Here is a 22098-nt window from a genome sequence, read left to right on the forward strand (position 1 = left end):
AACCCTCGGCAGCGGCAGCAGCGGGATAGAGACATGGGCACCCAGGAGGAGCCGTGCGGCTTGTGGAGCGTCCCGAGGTCAGGTCACACTCACTGCCGTGCAGCGACCTCCATAAGAGGCCAAGTGGGAGGGAGGAGCAGCTGGGAGGCGGGAGTGGGTTGGCCAATGGGCAAGAGCGCGTGACACAAAAGGCAAAAGGGGGCAGGCTGCAGGGGAGCAGCGGCGGGAAGCGGGGGCCGGTGGGGGCACAGAGGGCAGTGGCGCTAAGAAGGAACGCCTGAGAACAGAAAGACAGAACATTAAAAAATACAAGTTACAAGTTTGGAGACAAAAAGATTAGCAGCACAGTGGAAAACAGTCACCAGGGGCAGCGAACCATAGGCAGCGGCAGCAGCGGGATAGAGACACGGGCACCCAGGAGGAGCCGTGCGGCGTGGGGAGCGACCCGAGGTCAGGTCACACTCACTGCCGCGCGGCGACCTCCATATGAGGCCAAGTGGGAGGGAGGAGCAGCTAGGAGGTGGGAGTGGGGCGGCAATGAGCGAGGGCGCGGGACACAAAAGGCAAAAGGGGGCGGCCCACAGGGGAGCAGCGGTGGGAAGCAGGGGGTGGGGGGGCACAAAGGGCAGTGGCGCTAAGAAGGAACGACTGAGAACAGAAAGACAAAAAATGTAAAAATGCAAGTTACGAGTTGGGAGACAAAAAGATTAGCAGCACAGTGGAAAACAGAAACCAGGGGCCTCGGCAGTGGCAGCAGCGGGATAGAGACACGGGCACCCAGGAGAAGCCGTGCGGCGTGGGGAGCGACCTGAGGTCAGGTCGCTGGTGTTCCGCCGTCTGCCGGTGTTCCGCCGGTCGACCAGTCGACTGGGCGGGAAAGGGGCTATATATGGTGGCGGTGTCACTGCCATCCGTATTAGCATGGGAGCGGGAAGCAGCCTTTCCACGGCGGCGTTACCGCCATGGAAAGGCATGCAGATTTTGCTTTCAGGGGCCCGTTGAAGACCCCAGGTTATTTGGGGTTGGGGGTGCACATGGGGCGTACCTATGCATTGTAAGCTCCAAAATGATAACTGTACATCTTATGAGTCATTCAGATTTTCCATAGTTTTCTGGTACAGCTCAGGATCAGGGACCAGGCCTTGTGTCAATATGCGGTGCCCGGTTAAATACATTTTCTCAAGCACCAGGAGCAAATGCCACCCCACACAAAAGGAGCAATTAGCACTACTTATCCCAGCTCCTGATGAGGAGAGGGGTGGGGCGGAATGATCTCAATCAATCACTATGTTGTCACACTGTACCAGGGATGGGCCTGCTCAAGCCCACTAAACAAAGGGGAGTGCCTGGTCAACTGAAACCAACCTAGAGGGGATCTCTCTTTGAATTTCCAGTGTGCATGTCCCTGGCAGTGATGTTAGTGAGGGATGGAGCTGAGACCCCAGGAGCTAATGTGACAAGAGTCTCCTAGATGACACCATCTTGGACTGTCCCAGCATGCTGTACAGGATGGTAGAGACAGGGTTGGAGAGGTGATGTGGCACCATAAGACTGGCCAACAGTGCCTGTCTTCTGGAACGTTATGCTCCCCTTTAAAACACTTGCACGAGAGGAAGACTCTCTCTTGACTGACAGTTTTTCTACTCTTCTCTGCTGGATCCTGAGACCACGAAGGGGAACTGAAAGGACCAAGGACTCTGTCCTATTGACTCCACGACCAGTGGGTCTGTCCAAGGGCCAGTAAGGCTGGGTCCCTTAAACCACCTGAGGACCAGCTGGGGGAAAGCCCTGGACTCGTATGTACAGAATGCAAGACCAGGAGGAACGCTGGTGCAGGGAGCCAGGAGACCCATCTTCTTGATGATTGCACCACTTTGGAGGTGAGGAGAGTTGCTGCAACTACACCTGGTGGATAGAGCTCATCTCCAGGAGTAAAATGAGCACAGGATTGTCCAGATCGGCCTAGCGTGGCCCAGAGTTATGGCATTTTAAAGTTTGATGGCCTTTGACCTTTCTGCCTCAGAGTGCATGAGGCTCCACTGCCCAGCTGGTAAATTCCCCTGGGGTGAGCCAGGGTCCGAGGAATGGTGCATGAGTGGGACCCCCACATCAGTTTCATTTCTTCACCCAGGGACCCGTCCCCTTGGCGTATTTCTGTTTTAGGGGGCCAGGACCCCATTACAAGACCCTCGATCCAACCAGGGAGAGAAAACAGGACAAGTGCAGAGGAGCACTGTCACGCTCCCCCACAAAGGTGGGTAGGGGGCCCAGAACCTGGCCTGAGGAACAAGTCGCAGAGGGAGTGCTGTGCTCCCCCGCTGAAGTAGGAAGAGGCCCAGGACCCCATCACTGGGCCCGAGGTGATGAGGAAAAAAGAAAAGGGGAGTGCCGCTGCAATCCCCCCAACTGCAGCTGCCATAAAGCTAAAGACCTGTCTTACTGGTGCGGGCATGGGAGAAAGGACTACCAATCCTGTGGTCACACACTGCAGTGTGGTCTGTGTGGGAAGCCGGCTGGGGCAGCTCGGGATGAGCTTCCAAGGCTGCCCAACGAAAGTGAGGCTTTTGGGGTGCCCGGGTGGGATTGGGCACCCCTATTTCCCTTAAAGCGAAAAAGGCTTCACGGCTCTCAAAGCTCAGCGAGTGAGCTGATACTATGTTATTCACTTCACCTCAACAAAATCCCCCCATAATGTTTTTGCGGGGCCCAGTTATTTGGAATACATTTTTGCTCACACCTCCGTTTCTTGTGGCCCCAGGATGACTGCACCACCACCAATCACTTCAGCTCGATCCCTCTTTTCTGAGTCCTCACTTTAAGTTGGGGGACCCCAAAAGTATGACCTCCCCTCGATTTCAATGCCTTTTCAATCACTGCCATGGCTGGAGCATTTGCTCTTCAGCTGGGAGGGTTACGCCCTCTAGGGGCCGTGTGTAGGATAACATTCAGCAAGAAGGCCTGAAAATGCTCAAATGTAATGTTGTTGTTGTAATGCCCTCTAGGGGCTTACTGTATGGTCGCAATGCAATGCTATTTCTATGTGATACACTCAGCATGTGATACAATCTAGGGGCTGTTTTTACATTTGCAGTTTGATATCAGAACCATAGAAGAATACTCAAACGCAAGGTTTATTCCAGATAAATGCTTTATTGGGTTACCATAATGATTGCAAATGTTTTATTGCTCATCTCACCTAAAATGTTTTTTTGATTATTACAATAGTGACAATGATTTCTGCAAACTTAATGTGTTTATTACAAAACAAATGACTGAACTCACTTGTGATGTTTGGGTGACCTCTCTAGGGGGCCACGAGTCATCATGCAATGTCATCTACGATATGTTCCATCTTCCAATGTATATATTTGTAAAATATTGTGTATTATTTAGTAATGTGTGCATAATAAAAGTACTGACTGGACAATCATTTATACAGTGTTATTATTACGTACTGGTGATTGGTGATTACTAGCCCACACCACCTCCCTGAAGTAGGCCTTGCACTGCTCCGCTTTGCTACCCTGTGAGAGTCCAGTGCTACAAAGGGGTGTTTGGTTCCCAGTGAGGATAATTGAGGATGTATTACTTGTGATGGCCACACAACTATTATCCCAATTTCGAACAATCATTCTAAATATAAATGTCAAAACATTTGGTATTAGGGTTCTAGTATATTGACACACATTGCTACATTAAGCAACAGCAGAATATTAACCTTGTTGAATACCCTGAAGGTCTACAATAGTAATTTTGAAATTATAACTGATCTTCCACAGAATATGCAGAGTGAATAAGTGTGAGATAGCTATCCAAGACATAGAGAGATGTATTAATGAATAGATATTTAAGGTACTTAGGGGCCCATTAGGATGACGAAAGTCCGCCCGCCACCCTAGCAGTGCTGGGACCGGCCACCAGTGGTGCGGCGGTCCCGCACTGACGATTAGGATGCCACTGTCACTGTGACGGTGGCATCCTCTATTCCCAGCATTGTGGTGGGCGGTGCTCACAGCACCGCCCGCCACAATGCTGGGAATGCACTGTGTGCATTGTCATGCACAAGGTGGCAGGCATCGCGAGGTGTATGCCACCATGTCCATGACAATGCACGGGGTCCCTGCCACTTAGTGTAGTAAAATGTAGGGGTACGTGCACCAACAATTCCCCCCAACACAAGGGGGCCGCAACGGGCCCCCAAAACCAATCCCCACCAGCCTTTCCATGGCAGTTTCGCCACCATGGAAAGGCTGGACGTAGCCAGCATCGTAATTTGGCGGACGGTGCCTGCTAGGCACGCCACCATTTTACACATGCAGACCCCTCCGCCAGGCATATGTGATGATTGCCTGTGGTGGAACCATGGCGGGTAGTCTTTGCGCTCGCCACGATCGTGGTATGGATCCGCCGACCATCCTAATCTGGTGGGCAGTAATCCTCGTTCGATGGCGGAGGGATTGCCACCGCACGGCTGGTGGTGGCAGTCCTTTCGCCATCGTAATCACCCCATAGTCCCATCTAAAAATAAATAATTTTCCATCACACGATAACACTTAGGGCCTGACTTGAATCTCGGCGGACGGGTTACTCCATCACAATGATCATAGATATCCGTTCCGCCGAAATATAAATGCCATTGGATGTAAAGGAATTTATATTTCGGTGGACAGGATATCTGTCACCATTGTGACGGAGTAACCCGTCCACTGATATCTAAATCAGGCCCAAAGCAAAATATAATGCCACAGTCATAGAAGAGTTCATATTAACATTCCAAAACTAGTTCAAACAAGACTTCCAGAAATACTGCACTGTATTCCCTTTGTCCTGTAATACAATTCAAGTAAGCAAGTGGTCTTTAGCAAAGAAAATCCTAGATCCACATAGCAAGGCCCTGGCTTCAGCAACACTGTATCATAATTGCCTAACAAAGGTGCCATGGGCCACGAGAGAAGTTTTACCCAGATGACCAAAATAAATGCCATGTCTCCATAGTACGTGAGAGTTAATGGCCAGCTGGGAAAGATAGTTGGGTGTTGGGACACTGTCACATAGTGTGCTCTCTTCTCATGCAAAACCGCCATATAGATAGTACAGACACTCAAACCCCTTAGCACCAGGAGTGCCAAGTTCTAAGCATTAAGCTATAGCTTCAGTACTGCTTCCAGACAGGGGTGTTATTAAAGGTGATGTGGGGGGACAACAGGACAACGAAAGTGCCATGGGTGGGGGAGGAGACTGACAAAATATGAGGTGATTGTTTTAAAAGATTTAGTGGAAGAGGCAGAATATGGCTAAATTCGAAGGACACAAGGTATATATTGTTTAAGAATTACAGCTGGAGGAGGTAGGGAACGTTAGGTCTCCTTGTGCATAGCTTCATATGATTCCTCTGCTTCTGCAAAGTGATTCTTGAGATCAGTTGACCAGAGGAAGAGGATTCAGGAACCAAATATAACATAAAGTATAGGTGGGTAGTTCTCAACATCAAGTAATTTTCTACCTCTGAGTTCCAAGTGAAGTCAGAGACAACGGTAGCTGGAAAATAGTTCCACCTTCTAGGAAGACAATAGACTGTTATGTATTGAAGTCAGTCATCTAAACATGAAGATTTTTCACCTTGTAAATTGGTCTGGAATACAACTTGTTTATAATAACATACATGTTTATAGGAGGTAAAGCACATGATCAAAAGTTTAAAAAACGACATAAAAAGTAGCAGCATGGCAGAATGCCCAAGGTAAAAGCTACTTTCCAAGCTTAAAATGTGTTTATTTTGGTCATTTGTATTTAATAAATGGTGGTACTTTTGCAACTGTTATGTTTGAATATGAATTAAAATGCCGTGCTCTGATACAGTTCCCCAGGATTTGGGTATATACAAATGGTATAGCTAGGAATGCATTCATCTTTTAAGTACAAAAAGGTGGCACAGCTTCCTGAATTGAAAACTGTGCTACTGCAGCTTTGAAAGGCAGGGGCAATGGTTCAAAATATAGTCTTACGTGTGAATTCTTACTTTCATAATGTAATAATCTGTTCTTATCTGATTATGTCTAGGGGGCAAAGGCTTTATGTTCACAGTCCAAGATATTAAGGATGGAGTTGTAATTTATAATCATGATGACAGCGACACCACCAAGGATTACATAGTCTTCCGGATATCTGATGGAAAACACAGTATCAGGCACAAATTACCCATTAATATTCTTCCTAAAGACGACAGTCCTCCTTTTCTGGTAACCAATGTTGCCTTTGAACTTGCCGAGGGGGACACCATTCTTGTTGAAAATCACATGCTGATGGCCTCTGATTTTGATTCAAGTGATGATTATATTCTTTACAAGATCACCAAACAACCTAAAGCTGGACAGTTAATGAAGAAGCACTTTACAGATCTCACAGGTAATTAACTGCATTTTGCTGTACATGGGTGTAAACTATTAGCAACATTAATTCAAGCTTAAATGATTGATCACCAGCATTCAAGCAGCCTAGAGTCTGCAATGAAAAATTTACATTAGCTATTGTTATATTGACATCTTTCCAAGTCATTTAGTATATTTTGCATTGTATACACACCACACAGCAGGTTTGCCCTGGAGCACCCACTCCTTACCTCAGGAAGCATATTAATTCACACATACAAGTACATGCGAGTCAATTGCGCTCTGAGTATTAACAAATGTTTTGTGAATCTCAAATGCAATTTTATTTTAATAAAACTGTTGATTTATGAACCGAACATCTCAGGGAGGCAATTGGCTTTGAAAATTTTCCTCCAAAACAGGCAAGGCTTCCGACTAGTTCTCTTTCTAAAAATTAATTCATGTATTTCAACAAATAAATTTGCACTATCACATGCAGTCATCACTATACATGTTGTCAAGTACTCAGAGAAACCCCTTTTAGTTGTTACCTGCTTTAGAGGTCCCCGTTTGCCAACAAAATTCTACCCTGTAGAAAATTGGGTTATCTGTTAAAGGGGGGTGAAAACCCTACTCAAGCAACAACCACACACCTTGCAGGGGTGAACCACAAAAGTCACTTGATTAACCTGTGCTTAAATCTCAGGTAGCCTGGCACAATATGAGTCAGGCTTAACTTAGAGGCACTGTGTTAAGTATTTATGCAGCAGATATAAAGTAAAAACACAACACAAGAAAAATCACAGAATATTTTAGAAAAACAGAGAACATTTTAATAAATAAAATCTAGTCCAAAACAGCGCCTAAAAGATCAAAGTGCCAACTGCGGGTATCTGGTCGTGCGAGACTGGGGCAAAGTGAAAAGTTAATTTTGACAGCGATGGATCATTGTGCAGATTCATGAGGTTGATTGGACCTGGTCTCAGTTTACCGTGGGAATTTGAAGAATTTTATGGAAAAATTCCAGGAGAAGGTAGAATTCAGTGGGGCAAGGTAGCATGCGGTGACAGAGGAGTCTGCATTGCCAGGAAGCGTTGGATCATGTCTCGTTGAAGCCGTTGACAATGGCAGGAAAAATCTCAGAGTGGGAGAAGCAGGATGTCAAGGCCTGGAGGTCATATGGAAAGAAAACCAGTCGCTGTTGAGTCCGATGAAGATTTTTGCCTTCGGAGTTAGACAACTTTTTAGAAATCTAAAACCTCCAGTGCATGAGGCTGCAAGACGTAGCCGAAGAGAGCTCCACGAGCCTGGATACCATTGCGTGGAGGTCCGCTGAAGAGGATTTGCTGCTGCAGAGAGAAACAACGTGGGATAAACCTCTCAACCTGATTACAGATTTGAAGCTACTCGGGTACATCATGTCCTTACAGTAGCCCGGCCCCATTATGAGTATTTTAATCCTGCAGAAAACAGGAGGGTAAAGTCAAAAGGATTGTGGATGACCCTGCAGAAAGGGCCAAGTCCATACTTGTTAAGAGAAAGGGTGCAAAGTAGTCCTTTTGCAGAAAACTCACCTTAATGTGGAAAGGAGTCTTGAAGAGAGTGCAGGCACTTTACATAAAGTGCCTTAAACTGGAGTGTCATTAAATGATATACAACCCAGAAAACCCTATATGCACATGTTCCTAACCAGCATGTCACTTTGGACAGGATTTACTGTCTTAAGTCACTTTATGCCTTAGTGTTACAAGCTGGATATCTCTGCAAGACCAATCGGATCATATTCTGTTGCTGATGGATTTCAGATGGAGAGGGCAGAGATCCACCATTCCCTCTTGAGGACTGCAACCCTAAAACCCCTGTGTTCCAGAGTACAATAGGAGAGGTGATTAAAAGTTTTTTTTAGAGACAGTTAAAGGCACTGTCAAGGCCATGGCAGACTGATACTAGAAGAATTAAAATTTTATGTGTTCACAAGAGCAGTTGAGTGGTTAAATATAACCTTGCAAGAATTTGCATCGTGTTTACAGGATATAACTTTGCATTGTATTCAGCCAGGATGCAGGCCTTACCCAAAGAGGTCAAGGATTACGCTGAATAGGCAGCAGTAGACCCAATCCTCCCCGATCATTTTGATCGTCTTGAGATGCCATTGACAGAAAGTCAAAGCCCATGCAGCATATTTAGATATCCTAGCACCAAAGCTACTGAAGTGAACGAGGCTGACAGCCCAGAAGGAGTACTATCATCCCCCCAATAAAGAATGTCTAGATAGTGTTTCTCCTAAATCTAGGTGAAGAAGAGCTAAACATGACATCATAAACAGTCTAGTCTATATTGACTCTGACTATAAGATATTAAGTAAAGCCATTGTCAAGAAACTTCTTACTATGTTCTTCACAACATTTCACCCAATCTAGAGAGGATATATCCCTGACTGTAACACTTCCTCAAATATACAATGACTCTTCCATGTCCCAGAGAAGACCTCTGACACCCCACAGGCATAAATAGTGGAAGCTATACACTTGAAAAGGAAGAGCGCCTTTCGCACAGTTAGCTAGATGTATATCTGTCCAAATATATACTGATTAGGGTTGGGTAAAATAACAATAAAATGGTTGTTGGTGTTGTATGCTGGACCGATAGCCCGAGTTAGAGCAGGACGTATAATGTTGGATCAGTAGCAGGTCATTAGAGTACTTGTCATATATGCCCTTAGGTGCAATTAATATTCATATACGTTATGGAATCATTAGCTAAGTTCCTGCGGTCGAAAAAGCAGAGACTATGTAACGTACAGGGTTTTAGGCATACTCTGTCATTATACACCAACAGCAAACACAAACTTCTCTACCTAGAAAGAAATGATGACCACATCCTCATAATAACAATAATCTTATATATTTTTGCTCACAAACTACAAATCTCCCTTTTAGAATGTGGAAATCGTGACAATCATAGGGAAATTGACTTGAAGTATTGCTACGAATTCCGATTTATGGAAAACTTAGTAAATTGTCGAACCGAAGTACTAAACTGCAATTTGGTAAAAAATGGCCACCAGCCCATAAAACCAGCCCACAAAAAACAAGAAGGTGCACACACTGACCTGTGCAACCTATGGTGGGCAGTCCCATTCCATGGGAGGATGGCAGGCGGACAAAGTCCGCACGCCATCCTAATGGACCCCTTAGAGTGTGTTTACCACTCCTCCCCCTGGCCCTTGCTCTGCCCACTCCAGCCCCTCCCCGCACCTAAGCATGAACAGAAAAATAAAATGATAATAACATTCCATTATTATCATTTTATTTTTCCTCTGCACTGCTCTTAAAGCATTGGGGCGATGCTACTCCTCCTTAGCAGAGGAGCCATTGCTGAATGGATGAGAACGCTGGCTAATTTATCTAGAGGATTGTTGTAGTGATAAAGACAACCAATACTTCACAGCTATAATTATTGCAAAATGTTTCTAGTTGAACAAATTCATAATATTTTAAACTGAAAAAGCTACTAAAGCAGATTTGTTTCAGAAAAAAGGATTTTAATATAGATTATACATTGTGATTTTTTTTATAAATCCTCTTACATATATATATGTACATATATATGAAAATATACATGTATGTGTATGTATGAGCGTGAGTGTGTGTATATATATATATATATATATATATATATATATATATATATATATATATACACATTGAAGAAAAATCCTGAACCGCTGAATCACAGACGGCACCAAGCAGGTAACGACCTCTTCCCCAAAAGTAGAAACGCTCAATAACAGGCCATCCAACACAGTAGAGTGCAAGCAGTCATTATTTTATTCAGTGCAATTACGGGCAGCTGCCCTCCCTGACGCGTTTCACTCTGACAAGCAGAGCTTGATCACATGACGTGCCACTGTAGGTTGTGCCTTTTATGTGAAGTAAAAGCCTATCAGCTTAAGAAAAAAGACTGAAAGGTTACATTTTTAAGTGCAAATAATAAATTGACCATATACAGATGTCTATGCGGTTTCAGGAGTGACACAAAACCAGTCAGAGTGGCGTTGTTACCTAAAGCATATAGAATAAACAATTTTAAGAAAACTCCAATAATCATATTACAAGAGGAAGTTATGGCAAGTGCCCAAAATCGCTATCTGATTAATGAGTTCCAATTAATCGATCACAATTCTGATGTAAATAGGTAAATCACCGCAACCACAAAGTAAATGACCATGATGTTCAGATTTAAAAATGTGTCCAAAACTCCAATTTCAGAATTTTAAATCAAGTTTCTCCAAGTGGAAAAAATCATCATCCCAACTACCTTCAACATATTATAAAAACGATGTAAACATACACAATAGTTCTTAGATGTTCATCTGCATATGCCAACATAAAGTGAAAAATCAAAAACCAAAAGAATTTTAAATAGTTATTAAAACAGGGCACTTGAACAGTTTGGCAGTGGCCCTCTGTAGATAACCTAATAGATAGTATTATAAAGTACACAACATATTTATGTCACTCGATTCATAAACAATACAGCAGCCGCTGATTTGTAAACATACTACTTTGAAAAGACTTTTGAAATTCATATTAGATCCAACTTATACAGCAATTGTCACAGAAATTATCATTAGGAGCATCCAACATATTCAAAGCAACTTATAAGAAGTTGCTGAGACCTTCATTGATGTTCAATCCATTAGGGACTCTGGTGTCTAATAATAAAATGAATTGTGTCTCTTTCTGCCTAAGTTGTTTCTCACGGTCCCTACCCCTGCTAGGATTAGGGACAGAACCTAGGACTGTGTACTCAAGATCTTTAAGCTGGTTGTTGTGAATTGCTCGTGCATGTGTGTGTGTGTGTGTGTGTGTGTATGTATCCCTGTGAATATATTTGTAACTTCTTGTATTTTCTAGGTGCTGTGGTATCTAGCTTTTTGCAGAGGGATCTTTTTCATGGACTCATTCATTATCATCATCTTGGTGGAGAGATTTTTGAAGATACTTTTGAGTTCATCTTATCAGACAGCCATGACCCTCCAAATCTTTCAGAAACTCAGGTAAGTACAACAACCCTCTCTGGTCATTTGGTGATAGAATGACCTATGTTTAAGTACGAGAAATGTGAAATATATGGTCAGATGTGCAGTCTTGAACAACTTCAGCAAAATACACCACTGGTAGTCGGATATGTCTGTTAAAAGGTGGTAAAGGGTGCTTTGAAAAAGCATGTCTATGTGTTATGAAGATGATATCCGTCTTTGTATTATATGTAGTGTGCATGTGAAAGGTCTCCCTCATTACATGAAATATTGATTTACTTGTAAATAATTTTTTTAAGGGCTACTCCCAAATGGACTACATGCCTAATACTTGAAGAGCACTTTATCAAGTACAAAAAATCCTGAAAAATTCACATATGCTAGTATTTGAGTGATCAATCATTTTCATTTCATCCCTCCTCAGCTGCCCTGGTTACTCAAAGGCCTAAGATGAGCTTTGCCTTCTCCCTAGTTAGATTTCAGCAATCTGGAGTCATTTAGAGGAGGACGGTGCACTGGCCTGCACAAGTAAAATGGTAAATAAATTGTAAATTGATACTTGTATAGCGCACTACTCACCCGCAAGGGTCTCAAGGCGCTTGTACGAATACCGCTGTGGAACCCATCCTGGCTTTCCCTGTGAGGTGTCCACTCCTGGGCACCCCCAAGGTGGAAGCCAGGCATCCTTAGCGTTGTGGGGGCCGTTGTGGAGATTAAGTAAGCTATTGCCCAGAGTTGCAGAGTGGGACTCCATGATTGGAATAGGCACCGAGGCGAGAATTATCAGGTCCGTGGAATTTTTGAGCCCAAGACCCTCCGAGGCAGGGAATTGAACCCTGGTCCCGGGCTAGATCTCTGCATCAGGGTCTACCGCTCTAACCATTGAGCCACACTTCTCCACAGTAGAGGAAGATACGGCCTCTGCTTACCTGGTGGAGGAACAGCTAACATTTAGAGATACCTGTCTGCCTGGTGGGGAACTCTCTGTCTTCAGTGGAGCCACCACTGTGATTGGTCCATTGAAAGCACTGTTCATCCAAGGCACGAATCGCTTGCTAAAGAGCACCATTTGTTTTAAATTCTTTGTATTTTAGTAGTGAACTCCCAAAATGAGAGTTTTGATTTGAAAAAAATTACAAAATATCAGTATCATTGACTTGCTAAATACATAAAATAAATGCTTTGTATCTGGAAAGTATATGGACATCAAGGACCACCGCCCTTGAACAAGGTCTACTTCTGTTGTTCTGTGTAATATATTTTAAGAATCATCATCTTTCTAACATGGTGTCGAGTATAACCAGAATTCGAAATCAACTCTTAGAAATATAGCACTTGTATGATCTTGCCTACTGTAAGAAAATTCCACTGTTTAAAATCTGCCCATCACTGAACAATTCCACATATAGCATTTTGGCGGTGAGAGGCAATCATCATTTTGTTCCTGATATGTGTCCTTCCCCTTATTCCTAGTTACTGTTCTTGCAATCTTCCCTTGTACCATGTCATTAAAATGATTGTGAATACTCACTCAGTGACTTCTCCCTAAATTCCTGTCTCCTAATCCCTAGAGTGTTCACTGCTCAAAAAAGCTCATTGTACTGCGTACACCAAGATAACCCCCTCTGACCCAAATTCCTTATCTGGCTATTGAAATACTGTGAGAAGTGCAGAGCCCAATTAACTGAAAAGGAACAACTGTACATCTGTACTAAAAGATTTCTATTAACACTGAAAATATCACATCACGAAAAAAGCACTACATGGTGCAAAAGCAAAATCCAAACAGCCCAAACACACACCAAATCCCCATTTTTCTAAACGTAACTATTAATACTTATATTTTGCAATGTTCTGCCCACCTACTACTTCTGATATACTGAAATAGGTTCCAATATCGACTCTAAAACAGTTTTCTTGCTGATAAAAATATGGTTCAATGGCTCTGTCTAACATTTGTGTCTAGCATTGTGAGGGGGACTATAGGAGTAGTATAACTCCAGAACGTACATGTATGGAAAATATATATTACATTATGCCTTTTACTGGTTTTCTGTGAACAAAGTTGTACGTTAACATGTAACATCTTGATATTGATATCGAAAATAATTATAAGATATTGAAAATGTAAATGTTGAATATTTGTGTATGTGTTTGAGCTTATTCCCATCATTGAAAAAATATGAGCAGAATAAACCCTGAGATCAAATAGAGAATCATTGAATATCCTGTGAAGGGAGTGAGCAAGTAGCAAAAACATGTCGACTATAATGATTTTCTGTATCCAGCTTCAGGGAAACAAAGATGTACGATATGAAATCTGGAAGCAGAGTGTTCAATTCATAGATATGTTGAAGCTAGAGAAAACAAGCTTCGTTTTTTAGGTCGAGCCCAGAGTCAACACGGATGAGCTAATCTGCGAGGGATGCTGTAATCCCTCAGTGGAGCTTCAACACGCCTACCACTTTTTCATTGGTTGCTTGGTCTGACATTTCACCTTGCATTAATTACATTAGTTAACAATGCACACTTGTCCAGCTTAGTGGCTACTTTGTTAACACCCTGGTGACTGGCCCTGCTACATGAATCCTTTCATTAGTGGCCATATGTTTTGTTTCACTACACTAATTTTTTTCTTGCCAGGCTCAGGTTGCGAGTGGCAAAGCCAGGGATGGCGGGTACCCCCAGAGGCTTCCTTGATGCATCTTGGTGTTGATCTGGCACACTGACGGCTCACGTGGCATGGCTCGAGTGCTCTCAGGGTGGTGTGTGCAGCTCTGCAGAGGGGAGGGACTCCACAGACCGCAAAACAAGCCTCCGTACTTTAAGCCAAGAGCGTGGTTGACCCCACCACTTGTTTACAGTGCAGGACAGTGCAAGCGTCTGCCTCATTCAGAAGTTATGCAGAGCCGTACGTTCCTGAATGCTTTGTGTTTCATGGCAGGGCTTCGTGTGATGGAGGATATGCTACTTTTAAAACAGTGTCCGAAATGTGTGTGAACAGAGAAACACAATTTCAAGAACCATTCCCTCCACTTACAGTAACGTTTGTAATAAAAGCCGCAAGTCAGGAACCTTAAAGACTTACTTCAAGTTCTGGACAGACGTTACCAGTTAAAGTGTCTGAATCCAGCAGTCAACAGCCACTTGGTACCGAGTTGCACCCTGTGTGCAACGTATTAAATAGCTTCAGAACATTTTAGCTGAAAGCTGATATTATATAGTTAAAAACTGCAAATCATGCATCAGATTATGGATTATGTGCCAATTGTGGCAAATCCATATTTTCACTGAAAAAGCCCTCCACCACAGGATCACTTTTTTCCGGTGTCCTCCGAACTATAGCATAAGAGGAATTTCCAAGTAAAATTACCTCATGGGAATTTTTCAGCCATGAGCTCATCAGAAATTCTGGTTTCAGTGTTTTTTTAATGTATTCAGTTTACAAGGATCCTTTATTTACTCTGGATCATGTTCTAGCTGTTACTATCGCGATATGTTTTCTTCTTCAAGATTTGTCTTTTTTCCCTCTGGTCATATACAGTTCAATGTGCCAAAACCTATATGCCTCACCCGGATCTTATAGATACCATTTGTGACTAGTTAACTGAAATTGATATTAGGAAAAATAGTTTGACAGTCCCCGAGTTTACTTAAGTTTGTGGTTGAACCATCGCTTGTAGTCTTCATGGGTCATAACAAATATTTGCCGTAGTAACTCGTTTTGTGTTTGTCATTTTACTGATTTGGGTTTCTTGGGTATTTTAGATTTACCCTGATTTACCCTGATGTGATACATATGTTTAGTCTTCAGTTTCTGGTGTTTTGTACTGTGCCTAATTTGTGCAAATTAATGAGTGGGCCCAAAGCTTTTCTTAGCCTTCAGTGCCCCTACTGTGCACTTCAGGTTCCAAATAGAATACCTAGCTACCTGGTTTTGCTTCTTTTACTACCACCTACCGACACGTCCTCTTTCTTTCACTCTTGTTTGTTTTGTTATTTTATCCTTTTTAGGTCTCGCCTTTGCAAAAAGACCTTTAGCTATCGCTTTGGCTTTTCAGCCAAAAACGTGCACGCGTTCCATTGCCTTCAATGGCAACGCGTACACGTCTGGCGATTCACTTGCGGGAGCGAGCGAAGCCATATGGTAGCAATTATTTCTCTCGCAAGGGAATCGCACAGCCCCACTCCTCCCCCCTGCTGCCAAGCGATGCGCACACTCGCCTCCCCCTGCTGCTGGCAGCCTGCCGTGCTTGTGCTTGTTTAAGTATGATTTGGCCAGAATCACGGAATGTTTCAGCCAGACTCAAACCTGGCTCACCAGCATCCAAGTTGGCTGCTCTAGCCGTTAACACACACATCGGTAAACTGAACTCGCCGACCGGTATTCTAAAATCCACCTCAATGCTTGTTTATTTAGCTTTCCTACATCTGTATGTGTGTAACCATAGACAACAATACAGCATAATTTGAATGGCTGAATACCTGATCTTCAAGCTAGTCCTGGGGGATTGCTCAATTAGCATGCAAACAAAGAGGTTTATCACATTTCAGATCCAGAAAGAGAAGTTGGTTTACCCTTGGACATAGGTTAAACAAACCACCATCTTGGAAAACTTCTTTCGCAGTCAACAAGATAAAATATTTGAAAAAAATGCACAGTAGTAGAGTAGAATTTTAAAATAATCTTTGCATTATGTGCTCAAATTTCATAATATATTTAACGTGAAATATTTGTAAGAAATGTCATTTGCACTAATTACAGACTTGTAAAATATGTGCTTTATTTTGTCTTACCACTTTGATTTAAACATTTCATTTTACGTTCGAAAACATGCTGTATTAAAACTAAGGTCCAGATTAAAACAAGCATTTGCAATGCAATAGGTCTCGCATTAGGAAAGTTTAAGCTATTGGTATTGTAACTGACAAATTTTTTATTTATTTGTTGGTTTTGAAAATAGCGAAATTAATAGCTTTGTCATTTACAATGTCAATAGTTATACCTTTCGCAAATGTGACACCTATAGCATTTGTAATGCAATATGTGTTGTATTTACGTGAGTTAGATGTATTAATATTACAAACAACAATGGTTTTTATTTCTTTTAAATAATTAATACTTAAATAAAGTTATTGTAATTTATAATGGCAATAGCTTAACTTTTGTAAATAACTTTTGTGAAGATTATGTTCAGTGTATTTTATTGTGACGAAAATCCAAGAACAGAAGTGAAATATTAACTTTTTTTGTGACATTTGTAATAAAGCTTGAAACATTGAGAGAACATATTTGAACCAGTTGTTGTTGAATGGTTGCACAGATTGATGCTGTGGTGGCGCTGAGTGATGTTGGTGTGGTGACGAGTGGGGGCTAATGTGTGAGGGGGCAGTGTGTGAGGGGGCAGTGTGTGAGGGTGCAGTGTGTGAGGGTGCGGGGTGTGATTGTGCTGTGTGTCCTAAAGTAGTGTGAGTGAGCAATGTGTGAGGGGGCAGAGTGTGAGTGGGCAGAGTGTGAGTGGGCAGAGTGTGAGTGGGCAGTGTGTGAATGGGCAGAGTGTGAATGGGCAGAGTGTGAGTGGGAAGAGTGTGAGGGGGCAGTTTGGAGTGGGCAGTGTGTAAGGGGGCAGCCCTATAATACTGAGGTCTAAAGTAACTGTTGTTTAGATGTACTACAGTTTATTTATAGTAGTAATTATTAGTTATTTATATTATCAAATACTTAACATTATGTTAGGACTGTCCAAAATAATATTTCAGCCCAATACTTTTCCATAGCGAGTTTTATTGGAGCCTCTTTACAACGTTGGCACGTTTAGCTATCAACAGTGCCCGGCCCCTTCTCTTGTGCAGTGATCTCACCAGCATGCCAATTATTGAAAAGGAAGCCTCTTCACCACTGCAAACATCCAACAATTTCTATGCCAACTACCATCCAAGAGACATGTGACGCATCACAGACTTGCAGTACAGGCTAGCATTCAGCTACTCCAGAAGAGGGGACCCCTGTATCCGATTAACATGACAGCAGGACCTCGGGACACTTAATGACAGCTGTGGAATCTTACATCCGATTACAAAAGAGGAAGTAGTTGTGGTGCTTTAGACCCACTTCAGTTACATTTTTTCTTATTAAGGACCCAATGCATGTGTAACATCGTAAGCCAGGTCTGCCATGCATTGCATCTCACCTCCTTAATAAGCGCGAGCCGGCAGTCCGGGGCTCACGCCCCCCATTTGCAGTCTTCGTCCGGCCAGTACTTCGCAGCGCTAGAGCCCGGCCCAGAGGCCTCCTCCGTCCTTGGGCCCCTACACTCACATCCACGGAGCACAGCGCAGCAGCAGTTTCAGGACACGTTTCCAGGTACATTCCTCCCTCTTCCTCTATCAGTCACCCCCGCCCCAAACCGGGAGCGCAAATGGTGTCTGAGGAGAAAGTTGCGTAAGCGGAATGGAGGCCTTACGCATTTCAACTACACTGCTTTCTAAACACCTGTACATCTTGAAAATACATACATGTAATGTGACTGTGTACCGCTTACATTTATAACCTTTGTCTATGTGCATAAAAACACAGGGTTCCACATAGTAATAACAACGCTGGCAGTCCTGCCATCGTGACATTTTTCCGTGATCCTTTTTCAAAACAGCCACGGGCACAGTGATAGTTCTCCCGCTTGCAGGGCCGCTTTCAGCACGGCACTACAAATCCATCCGTAATTACTCGGAGAATGCTGCTTTCACCTCTTCTTGCTGCGAGTTTTAAATCTCAGGCCTTTTGTTTGTTAATATAAAAATACACAGGCACCTACCAGTGCTGACATCAGCTGATTCGTGCATCAGATGCCGGTACTGGCATCGCCCTTCCCAATGCACGGGAATTCCTGTTTTTACTTCCGGGAGAGGGCATAGCAGGGGCAATTGGAGTACGCGGTCTGGCATAGAAAAGAAAAACCCTGCACCGACAGCTGTCTTATAAACCAATCTGCACTGGCAGGGGTGGTGAGGGGGGAGGAGAGATGGGAGGTGGTAGCAGGAAGTTAGAAGTAGTAGGGTGGGCATGGATAAAAAAGGCTGCCGCATTAAAAGCACACACAAAACTCGAGGCACTTGTCTTTATGTTCAAACGGCTTGGAGTGTTTGTCATCACCGATTAGTTGTATATGACTTTGTCTTAAACACATTCTTTTGTGGAGAAAGCTGGGACGACTGTACTATGCTCACGTTCAACCGTGTTTCACAAGAATTTGCTCAAATGCGTTCTAAACATACCAAACCATGTTTAGATTTGTTCCAGTGGAAATCCTTTTGATTCTGTTATACACATTAGCGGGTGGGTAGCAATAGGGTGCTCCGGACAAGTGTTAAGTGCTCCAGTAGAAACGTCTGCTCCCTCTGTCTTCAAATATTCGTAACCCCACACTGCATGGAAGCTCTTATTAGTTTGTCCTTTGTGGGATGGGTGCTTGGGGGTATGTGTTCTTGTGTGACGTGTGCCTGTGGGATGTGTTCTCGTGTGATGTGCGCTTGTGTGAAGTGTGTTTGCGGCATGTGTGCTCGCGTGTCCTGCTCTATGATGGCCCTCTGCAGACATGTGGTGTAACACGTGCCTCTCCCTCCTGCCGCCCCACACAAGCCCCTATGCCGTGCTCACCAAGGACACCATGCCGCAGACCTACAAGCGGAAGCGCTCCTGGTCCCGCGCCGTCTTCTCCAACCTGCAGCGGAAGTGCCAGGAGAAGCACTTCGAGATCCAGAAGTACGTCACCAAGCCGGACCGGAAGTAGCTGGCCGCTATGCTGGGGCTCACAGACGCGCAGGTGGGAGATTCTTGCTGCGTGGGGCGACCTGCGTGCGCCACACTGGAGAGAACGAGGGCCTCGCAAAGGTGACGCACTTTCTCTTTGGCCTTAGCACGCCACGTCCCCCCCTCCCCCCGCCGAGGCTGAGTTCTGCCGCCAGAGCCGGAGCTGCTCGCGCCACTTCCCCGGGCTCCCGCACCCCGGGCTCCCGCACCCCGGTGCCGCCTCCACTGCTCCCCGGCCCCAGCATGGTGATGGCCGAGCCCCCGGGGCACCCCCAGCGCGGCCGGTGTGGGTGGCCTTCTACAACATCGAGAGCATGCTGAGGAAGGGCAACTTCGCCTTTGTGAAGCTAGCGAGACACCGCATCACCAAGAGCGAGGTGAGTGCCAGTGAAGACCTAGAGAGGGATTCCTATGCAAGCCGGGCCCCTGGATCACCGAGAGGGAGGGGAGTACACGTGGGGAGCGAAAGAAACAAAAACAAAAGTGGACACTTTGGGGGAAATTAATAAACATGTGTGAAAGTTGCAGGAGGTGTGTGTGCATGCGCGCGCGTGTGTGTGCGCGTATCTGCGTGTGCACATGTCTGCGTGTGCACGTGTGTGTGCTTGCCTTCGGCCCGCCTGCGTCAGCGCGTCCACAGACCCTGGTCGGCTCGTGCACCGCTCTATCTCCCTTGAGGAGCAACTCGGCGACAATAGATCGAGAGAGCTCGACCTAAAAATGACAACAATGAGCCGAGGTTTTTTTAGCGCCGTCCTACTTCTATCTCTGGCAGCAGCTTTCCCCTCCCTCCTATTATGCTGCGTGACGGTTCAGAGCATTAGTAGCGCTGTAGCTATATTTTCGAGAATCTACTCGGGAGAAACTTGTTCAGCCGGAAACATGTCTACCTCGATCCACGACATAGTGCCTGAGAATTTTGCATATATCATGTTTACGTTTTGTTATAGCCAGATTATGTTGTTTTACCTGTCAAGTCAGGTAATGCAGGGAAGGAAGAAATATGATGTCACGGTAGGTGCTGCGTGTTTATTCAAAAATGAATTGTTAAAGTCTGTTTTGTTCTGTCTTTTACTCAGAAAGTTTTAAAATATATTGTAAGTGGAGATGTTCTGTGCTAAAGTTTTACTTTTTAATTCTACTGCATATTTTGTATTAGACTAATTTCATTTGGTGTTTAAGTATCTATCTGTAATTGGGAGGCGCTAGGGGGCGCACACGCAGAATGGCCGCACTGTAGTGAGGCTCCTGCTGCCTGTTCCACTGATCCGCTCATGATCCTCTACCACCGACACCAAACTCCTTGAAACGCTGCACAGCTGCGAGGTGTACCGTACTGCAGACTCGGTGAAAATCTGAGAGCACTCGGACATTCCACCGTGAAGATACAGCCGCGGAAGTGAAAGACCGAGAGCATTGCTGGAGCCTATATGTGCTCGCTGCCTGGGACTGGTAGCTACGCAAACCCGAGGCGGACCACGAGGTGTGCAGGCTGCGGCGGATGAGGAGCCAGCACACCCGCGATTCGCTGCATAGCTGAGCGGCGACACAGGCGCTGAGGGATATGCAACCAACGTCGCACTCCTGAACATCGTGTGGGGGTGAAGACACGGCCCCCCTGGGCTGGCCGAAGCATTGCTGTGCGACGAACCGGTGAGATAGGGCCTGCAGGGGATCATCCCGGGCTGGGGGGCTCGCTGACTGGGTGCGAGGCCTGGCTCCCCCCCCCCCCCCACCCCCCCAGATACCGGCATCAATGAGGGTGGACTGTGCCTGGTGGGCCCGACTGCCCGGGGAGAGGCGGGCACCTCCATTGCGCGATCCGTGCCCCTGCACCGGTTGATCGCGATTAGACCAAGACGAGGGGGTGTGCTCGGCCCGCAGTAGAGGAGAACTGCGCTGCGGTGTGTTGTGCTGTTTTCGTCTGCTGGAGATACATGGGCCCAGTGTGAGATATGCTAGCGGCAGTTGAGGGGACACGCCCGTGAGCGGTGGAGGGGCTTCCTCGAGTGGAGTGGTGACTGGGGACAGCAAAATACCGAACCGTGATCTGGCACGTACGTGGACAGCAAGATATATGCTACCTACAATGTGACTGTGTGCTGCATCTCTGAGCCTCGAACTGTGGGATGCAACCAGCAGAGGAGAGCTGTGCCAGGCGGGAAGCCTGACTGAAGGGCCAGGGCGCGACTCCTCACAACACTGCATTGGCTAGTTGGATTGCGCCTCGAGGCATGGCCAGTCTTGTGTGTGTCGGGTGATTGCACGCTATCGGACTGTTGCCCCGCATCGCCGCTCTTGGTGTCCCGCTGGCCCGTCCCTGATACCGCGTGGCCGAGTACATACATAGCTGGCATTACTGGCTGGAGCTCCTGCTTCCTGTGGCCGCAACGCCACTGAATCCTCCATTTGCACATATACCCCTACACCTGGGCCTCCATTGTAGCCTGGAGCTGCAGACTACCGCATTAGAGGCCTCCTTGCTTGGCACCCCTCGGGGCTGCGCGAAATTGATAGCGCTTCGCTTCAAATAAAGAGTTGTGCCTTCATTCCCGCCTGCACGCCGCGGTGGGCATCGTTTGCTAAGATTGGCGCTCCAGTGGAAAGTGCGCCCTATATTCCTGCACTGGGCTCCTGAGCGCCTGCGTCTGACCTCTCTCGATCACAACCCGGATCTGGGCACCTACATCGTCCAACGCACGATATTACGTATCCCACAATGGGGAAACCTGATAATCGGCAATCGAAGCTATCATTTGACTCAGCTACCGCCAAAAAAGGGTTGCGCAATGGACCGGACGCAGGAGGGGCCCACAGCCCAGTGAACTCCGGGGCCAGCTCTAGCTCCCCTCCAGCGGACATACAACAGTTAATGCACG

At 45.4% G+C, this 22098-nt stretch overlaps 1 protein-coding gene across 1 annotated transcript in view; it reads left to right on the top strand.

Annotated features, from left to right (window-relative positions):
* Window positions 1–22098, top strand: part of LOC144798715 (FRAS1-related extracellular matrix protein 1-like) — a 1110445-nt gene that overhangs the window by 168468 nt on the left and 919879 nt on the right. Inside the window, exons 9-10 of the mRNA XM_078669731.1 lie at window positions 6061–6405; window positions 11288–11430. Of these exons, the coding sequence (XP_078525857.1) occupies window positions 6061–6405; window positions 11288–11430 (488 nt within the window). The remainder of the gene's footprint in view (window positions 1–6060; window positions 6406–11287; window positions 11431–22098) is intronic.

Source organism: Lissotriton helveticus, chromosome 1_2 (assembly GCF_964261635.1).
Source record: "Lissotriton helveticus chromosome 1_2, aLisHel1.1, whole genome shotgun sequence".
NCBI classification, from domain to species: Eukaryota; Metazoa; Chordata; class Amphibia; order Caudata; family Salamandridae; genus Lissotriton; species Lissotriton helveticus.